This window comes from Bombus bifarius, unplaced genomic scaffold (assembly GCF_011952205.1).
Source record: "Bombus bifarius isolate JDL3187 unplaced genomic scaffold, Bbif_JDL3187 scf7180000008325, whole genome shotgun sequence".
Taxonomy (NCBI): domain Eukaryota; kingdom Metazoa; phylum Arthropoda; class Insecta; order Hymenoptera; family Apidae; genus Bombus; species Bombus bifarius.
The window spans coordinates 2,590-9,371 of NW_022884593.1; the positions used below are offsets into that span (position 1 = coordinate 2,590).

General features: G+C 46.1%; 2 protein-coding genes across 2 annotated transcripts; one reads left to right on the top strand and one right to left on the bottom strand.

Moving 5' to 3' along the window:
• Positions 1-206: 206 nt before the first annotated feature.
• On the bottom strand, positions 207-1,190 carry LOC117212586. Its single transcript, XM_033457498.1, has 2 exons — positions 1,001-1,190; positions 207-895 (listed from the first exon to the last, which is right to left on the bottom strand). The coding sequence occupies exons 1-2, from the start codon at positions 1,188-1,190 to the stop codon at positions 207-209; spliced, it is 879 nt and encodes a 292-aa protein (XP_033313389.1).
• Positions 1,191-3,340: 2,150 nt separating this feature from the next.
• LOC117212592 lies at positions 3,341-6,409 on the top strand. The gene is made up of 6 exons (XM_033457508.1): positions 3,341-3,797; positions 4,167-4,291; positions 4,470-4,694; positions 5,824-5,959; positions 6,030-6,159; positions 6,218-6,409. The coding sequence occupies exons 1-6, from the start codon at positions 3,534-3,536 to the stop codon at positions 6,301-6,303; spliced, it is 966 nt and encodes a 321-aa protein (XP_033313399.1). The 5' UTR covers positions 3,341-3,533; the 3' UTR covers positions 6,304-6,409.
• The last annotated feature ends 373 nt before the right edge of the window (positions 6,410-6,782 follow it).

Below are 6,782 nucleotides of genomic sequence, written 5' to 3' on the forward strand. Positions count from 1 at the left end.
ACGCCGGGCAGTACTCCAGCGTGTGCTGCGCCGAGTCCACGCTCGCATCGTAGTGGTGGCAACGCGTGGTCGCCTCTTCCCGATTCGGTGCAGGTACTCACCGAAGCAACCGTGTCCGGTGAGTACCTGCGTCACCCTGTAGGTCAGGGGAGGCCCGCTACCGTCCAACCAAACGTCCCATTTTGAAAGGACGGCCCCGAGAACCCTTAGCCCGGCGTACCCGCTCTCGTGTCGAGGCTGCCGCGCCATCTGTCGAGCAAAGCCCACCGAGCCCGAACCCTAACGTTGGCGCCCACAGGGCCTATCCCGCCCGACAAATCCGGACTGTGGAGATAAATCTCGCGACATCTCAGGGCCTGCAATTCGAACGGGGGAAACCCAGCGTGCACCGCCGCTGCTGCCGCCGAAACGTTGCGTAAGCCCCTCACTGCCCAGATGGCCACCGTCCTGTGCAGCCTCTTGACCGCTAGGAGACTGCGACGGTTGGTCATCAGGTTCTCCGCCCAGATCGGAGCTCCGTAGAGGAGCCTCGATCGCACCACGCCGGCGTACAGCCGGCGCACTCCGACGTCGGGCCCGCCCAGCCGATGCAGCAAACGTCCTAAGGCATTCGCCGCCGCCTCAACAGACGGTGCCAGGCGCTTGAAGTGAGCGCCGAAAGTCCAGTGGCTGTCGAGGGTCAGGCCCAGATACTTCATGCTGGTTTCGACCCCGATCTCAGCCCCCTCCAACCTCAGGCGATAACCCGCTGGAGGCGTCCCGTGATCGGCCCTGCGGCAAACCCACATTGCCTCGGACTTCTCAGGGGACACCCTCAGTCCCAATCCCTTGATCTCGGCGACCACGCAGGCCACCGCCAGCTCCGCCAGGCGGATGGTTCTACCCCATGCCGTGCCTCAGACCAGCACCAATGTGTCGTCGGCGTAGCACGCCAGTGCCGAGTTTGGAGGCATTGGCGTCCGAAGCACCGCGTCGCACGCGATGTTCCACAGCAACGGACCCAACACCGAACTCTGCAGGACTCCGCGGGGTACAGCCCTCCCGGTCATCCTTCCGCCCCGGATGGTGGTAGACGATACTCCGGTCCCGGAGGGATGCCCGGACCACACCTCGCAGGTACGCGGGTACCCGATGAAATTCGGGGGCCCGGCATATCCTGTCTCAGGGGATAGCACCACGTCCAGCGACATGGCCAACGCCACGTAAACACGCCGCTCGGCCCCCTCGACAAGGGAGCGGACATGGGCGACAGCGTCGGTCGTAGACCGCCCTCTCCGGAAACCGAACTGGCCGTCGTGCTGTCCGGGAACACCCCGGCACAAATGCGACTCCAGGCGGGCAGCCACCACTCTCTCCAGAAAGCGCACCCTCCTTCGCAGGCATGCGATGTCCTCCTCTTCCTGATCGTAGGTTGGTTCCGCGTCCTTCACGGTTATTTGCTTGTCGACCGGTCCGATCCTCATTTCGTCACTCCGCGTGTCGTCGCCGCCGTCGGCACCGCCGTGGATGGTAGAGGCGGCGGTGACCACGGTGGCAGCCTCGGCGTCGGTGTCGGTGTCGGTATCCGTCCCGCGCCTCGCTTCCTCTTCTTCCTTTTATTGGGAGCCGGCAGTAGCGCGGAGTCCGGATCCCCCGCGAACGCGTCCCCCACGCCGCCGCCGCCGCATCCCACCCCACGAAGATCCCGGGCCGACGGTCATAACGTCGGGTTCCTCCGACCCTCTCCAAGACCCCCCAGTTCGCGTGTCCCCTTCGCCAGACGCATGAGCGTGTCTGGGGACCTGACGGCCCACCCCCGGACGGCCACGGTTGCTCGATGACGACGCAGCAGGGCCCGCTTTACAACCCGCGGCTGCGCCGGTACTGGGGTATCCCTCCCCTGCACCGTAAACGATTTTTTGGTTCGTTTTTCTATTCATAATAATTCTTAAGAGATCGGCGAGGTCGTCAACAAGGGTTTCCATCCTGGTGCCACTCACTCTTTCGCACCCTGCCCCGGTTAAGGCTGGTGCAGGGTTACGGGGAGCCCCACAAGAAGGTGAGGTGAGTGGTCTTGGCAGATACGGGCCCACCAACTTCTCCGAGTTTCTCCCTACCGGATCGGAAAACTGGCGGGGGCCAAAGGCGCCGACCAGTCACCATCCGGCTATAGGAGAATATCAGATTCATCGGGGTTTCCCAGGGCGTGGTCATACGCCCTGAGAACCCGTAGCCGCTTCGTGCTCCCCATAAAAAGAGAACCTAGCGTTAATTCTACGTGGAATAATCGTTAACGAAGATTCAGATTGGCACGTAGATTGTCAATTTGCAATCGTAAACGAGGGTGGATCCCTCTAGTCGTTGCACGAAACAGCCCCTTTCGTTCTAACAATTTCACGAGAATCGTCCTCTGTACGTGTTTCTCATTCGAAAAATCCATTCTATATTTAATTTAATATTCCTAGTATCATTGTTCGTTCGAGATTTCCCGAACTCCTTTTAAGCGTAGAAGTTGATTAAATTCGGTTGAATAATTGAAAGAAAAAAAATGAAAAAGATGTAAAAAAAATACATAACGTATTTAAAATATTTTTCATAATAGAATAAACAGTGGTAGAGTAAGTAACCGTTCCAGTTAAAAATTGATACGGTATCGATGGATTGGAGGTGGAAAGGAACCGCGTTGAAGAAATGGGTGCGAGCGATAAGAGTTAACTCGATGATTGTATTTTAACAAGAAAATCCTCACGGCTCGTTGATCACTACCACCTGCTCCATGTGATAAGAAACCAGCGACACACATTTATGGCAGAGGGAGATCCGTTCGTGCGTCACGTTTACATCGCTCACTTTTTTAATTTCAAACATATTCCCTTCTTGCAAAATCCTCATAAAATTGCGAAACGAATAATTTTCTTTATATAATCTTTTAATTTCTTATTTCAATTTAATGTTTATAGACTTGACAATTTTTCCCCTTTTTCGTCACTTTTTTCCCTCGAATCGTTAGACATTAAAATAAAACCGTTGATTATTCTGGCTGTTTTTTTTTTAAACTTTTTCTTGCGGAAATTCTTTTTTGCTGGTGTAGAAAATAGATGAGAAATTGTTTCGATGCCCCTTCCCACGAGTTCGGGTAGATCTCGTTTCAATCAATCGGTAGCCCAGATTCTTGTTCATTTCACACCCCCGTATCGCATCATTCCCGTGCGCAACCGTGTCCTTTGCCTCTGTGGAACCCCGTGAAAGGATCCTGGCACAGTTCCACGTCGACCATCAGGACCGTCAGAAGCCTTAGAGAACTTTTTCAAGATTTTCGATATCTAAAATAATAATAATAATAATAATAATAATAATAATAATAATAATAAAAGACGAAGTTTTCTCGAGGATTAAACTTTAAACAGCATTAAGCTTAACTTATAGATTCCGCAGTTTAAACTTAAGAATTCCAGAATTTACAGGACGTTCTTGAAAAAGGATCGGTAACATCTTAGTGATTATTTTACGAATATTCAAAGTTTCGAGACACAGCGACCGATTTATCGAATGCCATGACGGACGTGAATAGCAACAAAGTGTCCAACGAGTCTTCGAAAAAGTCGCTCGAACTGGCGAAGAAGGAGTTACGCGCGATAGTGACGAAGATTGAGGAAACAACACTTCCTAGCAGGTCTGTGAAATTGTTTCGCGCTCAATGTCTTCTTAGACCCGGAGGATCGAAGTTCCGCAGGAGACACCTGTGGATCTTGCTGATCCTCGCGTGGATTCTAGGTCAATTCCTCTGGAATTACGTGCACACCGTTCGTTACGACAAGGTGAGCCACGAAATCAATCCTTTTCGTTAAAAAGAAAGATAAGAAAGTCGACCGATCTGAGCTTTAAAACAGATCAATCCTTGGGGAAATCGTTTTTTCAGTAAAAGATTTGTTTTTATCTTTGCTTCTTTCTATACGTACTTCAATCATATCATTTTTGTCACGCGATTGTAAGAGAATTTTTAATTTTCTGTCTTTTTTTTTTTTTAATAGAGTTAATCGTTGTTTGTGATATCTGACCTATTTTCGAAGAATTTTAGTAAACATTTTGGCAAAATATCGGTCTTTATCCTCGCGTTTCTTCCTATTCTTAAATCGGTTTTTAGCGTTAGTAAATCGATTTTTGTTAAGGGTTGAATATTTTTCAAGTGCCTGGCGGAAGTACCTTCGTTCACGCAGAAAATATTCCGGCCAGCCGAGGATTGTTCAATGTGTCGGGACGTTCAACAGGTTGACAGGATATCAAACGTGGATCCTGCCATTTTTGAGGAACGGTACTGGCTCGTCCAATTCCCCTAGTTCTTGCTCCACTTACGCTCTTGAATTAATTTTAATCCCCTCTCGTTCTGCTTTATTCGTCCGTTAATACACAGAAGTATATGTGAAATTCAATTTTATTATTTTCTATGTTGGAATCTTTTTCATCCTTTTGTGCTCTCTTTCGAGGAATAGATATGCGTATTCAGGAAGACCGGTAGTGATTACGGATGCCATGACTAACTGGACAGCAACGGAAACATTCTCGTTTTCTTTCTTTAAATCGTTGTACGACGGAGAGGACGCGAATTGCCAGTTTTTTCCTTATAAAACCGAGTTTAAAAGTCTTCAGGACGTGTTCGATATGAGCGCTAGTCGATCATTGCTGGAGAAAGGGACGAAGCCATGGTACGTGGGCTGGTGAGTACAATTTCCATTGTAATTTTCATTTATTTCATTTTTCTATTTTATTTAATCGATTTTATATGTACATACATGATACATGTGACATAGATATAATATAATTCATTAGTAGCCGATATAACGTAGATCACGAGTAAGATTCTTATAACGCGAACGCATGTTTCGTCGAAATAGTTTCTGAAAACAATCAAAATAACTCCGTGTCTATTAACGAAGCAAGAAGTATCTCTATTAACGAGGTAATACTGTATTACGATATTGTGCTATATAACCTAATTATAAATAAACGCTGGATTAAAATAATCGTATTATTTTGTAGCATTTCTATAGATTATACATAAAATAAAAGAAAAGATATAGATCTATTTTTTTTTTATTTATTTAATTCTTTACATTCACAATTTGTCCAGTTTGGACATTTGGTAGAATTTTTTAGCTGTTTGATCGTCATTTAGGTGGCAACCCCCAGTGGGATACCATCTTCGTGTTTGTTAGGTATAGATTTATTTGAAATTTATTTTAAAGAAAAAGGGTAGTTTGTTAGCGCTAGATTAGGAGAAAGGATATAGGGGATGGTATTAAATGTCACTGTCAGTTAAATCTGGTGATGTTTTTTTGGCCAAGGTTTTAGTAAGTGTCCCGAGAGTCTGGATAAACGGTGCCCGTGAAGAAGGCAGTTTTGGGGCTTCAATAACTGCCCTAAAGCTCGCGCGTATGCACACAATCCGGCTAACGAGCTTCCAAGCGAACTATGTAGTTTCCAGCAGCCCGTATTCATCGAAACGATTACCTAGAAACTCATATTCGTGTCGAGCGACGCGTTCTTCGTTACCTTTCCTGTCTGATAACTTCGCATTGTGAAGTGGACTTTGTATTGTTTTGCACAGGATGATATAAAAATATCGTTACATGTTAAACAAGGGAAGAGAATTAGAATCTATATCTTAAAACAAAGCGAGAAAAAAAATTTCGTACATTCGTTGCTAATAAACTTAAATTCATAAAAAATTCTGGTAATTTGGTTTACAAATAGATGCAAATTATTAAACATATATATATATATAATAAACTAGCTGATAATAAATAAATATAGAGAAATATAATATAATTATAATTCTTGTTAAAGGAGTAACTGTGACGAAGAAATTGGCGGTGTGCTCAGGAAACACTATCAAAGACCGTATTTTCTGCCTGTCACTGCAGAAACAGAGAAGACCGATTGGATTTTTATGGGTAGCCAAGGATATGGGGCCCCTATGCACGTAGGTACTCCTTCAATAAATATTTATTTTCATTCCCTCCTTTTATCGATGAAATATTTCGACTTTTCAGGTGGACGACGTGGAACACCCTTCGTGGCAAGCTCAGGTCAAGGGTGAGAAATTGTGGATGTTGGAACCACCCAGAGAGTGTCATTACGCTTGTTACAGGTTGAAAGTCGTAGTACATCCTGGCGAAATAAGTAAGTCTGGCTCGATTTCTTCACTGTGAAATTTCCTAATGATCGATTTGTCGCACAGTTGTCCTGGATACCAATCGCTGGTACCATCAAACGGTAATCGTTTCCGAGGAGATGAGCATCACTATCGGAGCAGAATACGATTAGAGGAAGCTACAGGGACGTTCTAAGGGCATTTCGATCGCTACGACAGCCTTTAACGACGATACGTGTCACCAAGATCAATAAAGTTGTTTTGTCTTGATATTCACGAGTCTGTCATCCTGCGAATAATTTCTAATAGAAATTTCACTTGAACCAAACATTACGAACAAAGTTCTCCAATAACAAACTGTCCTGATAACTCCTACTTTCGATTGACACTTTACAAAATGCCTTATATTTATCATGATTTAATTGCCAAGAATTTTCATCGACCGTTGAATAATTTCCACTTGCAAATGGAATTTTACAAATTTAATCTTTATCCATCGCAATTTGCAATACACGGTCCTTCAACTTTGAATTTACGACGCTGAACTAGCCGGAAGACGCGAATGGACTAAGCCAGGATGCTCGACGCGGATTCCACGGTCCGTGGCGAGCAGTTGATCGGTTTCCTCTAGGAGGTCGGCTGAACACGCGCC

Excerpts from the sequence above, each read along its gene's own strand:
- LOC117212586 (XM_033457498.1), bottom strand. The coding sequence starts at position 1,190 with ATGTCGCTGGACGTGGTGCTATCCCCTGAGACAGGATATGCCGGGCCC. Across the intron at positions 896-1,000 it reads CCTGCAGAGTTCGGTGTTGG|GCACGGCATGGGGTAGAACC; the intron begins GTCCGTTGCTGT and ends TGCTGGTCTGAG.
- LOC117212592 (XM_033457508.1), top strand. The coding sequence starts at position 3,534 with ATGACGGACGTGAATAGCAACAAAGTGTCCAACGAGTCTTCGAAAAAG. Across the intron at positions 4,292-4,469 it reads CCTGCCATTTTTGAGGAACG|ATATGCGTATTCAGGAAGAC; the intron begins GTACTGGCTCGT and ends TTCGAGGAATAG. Across the intron at positions 6,160-6,217 it reads AGTACATCCTGGCGAAATAA|TTGTCCTGGATACCAATCGC; the intron begins GTAAGTCTGGCT and ends TTTGTCGCACAG.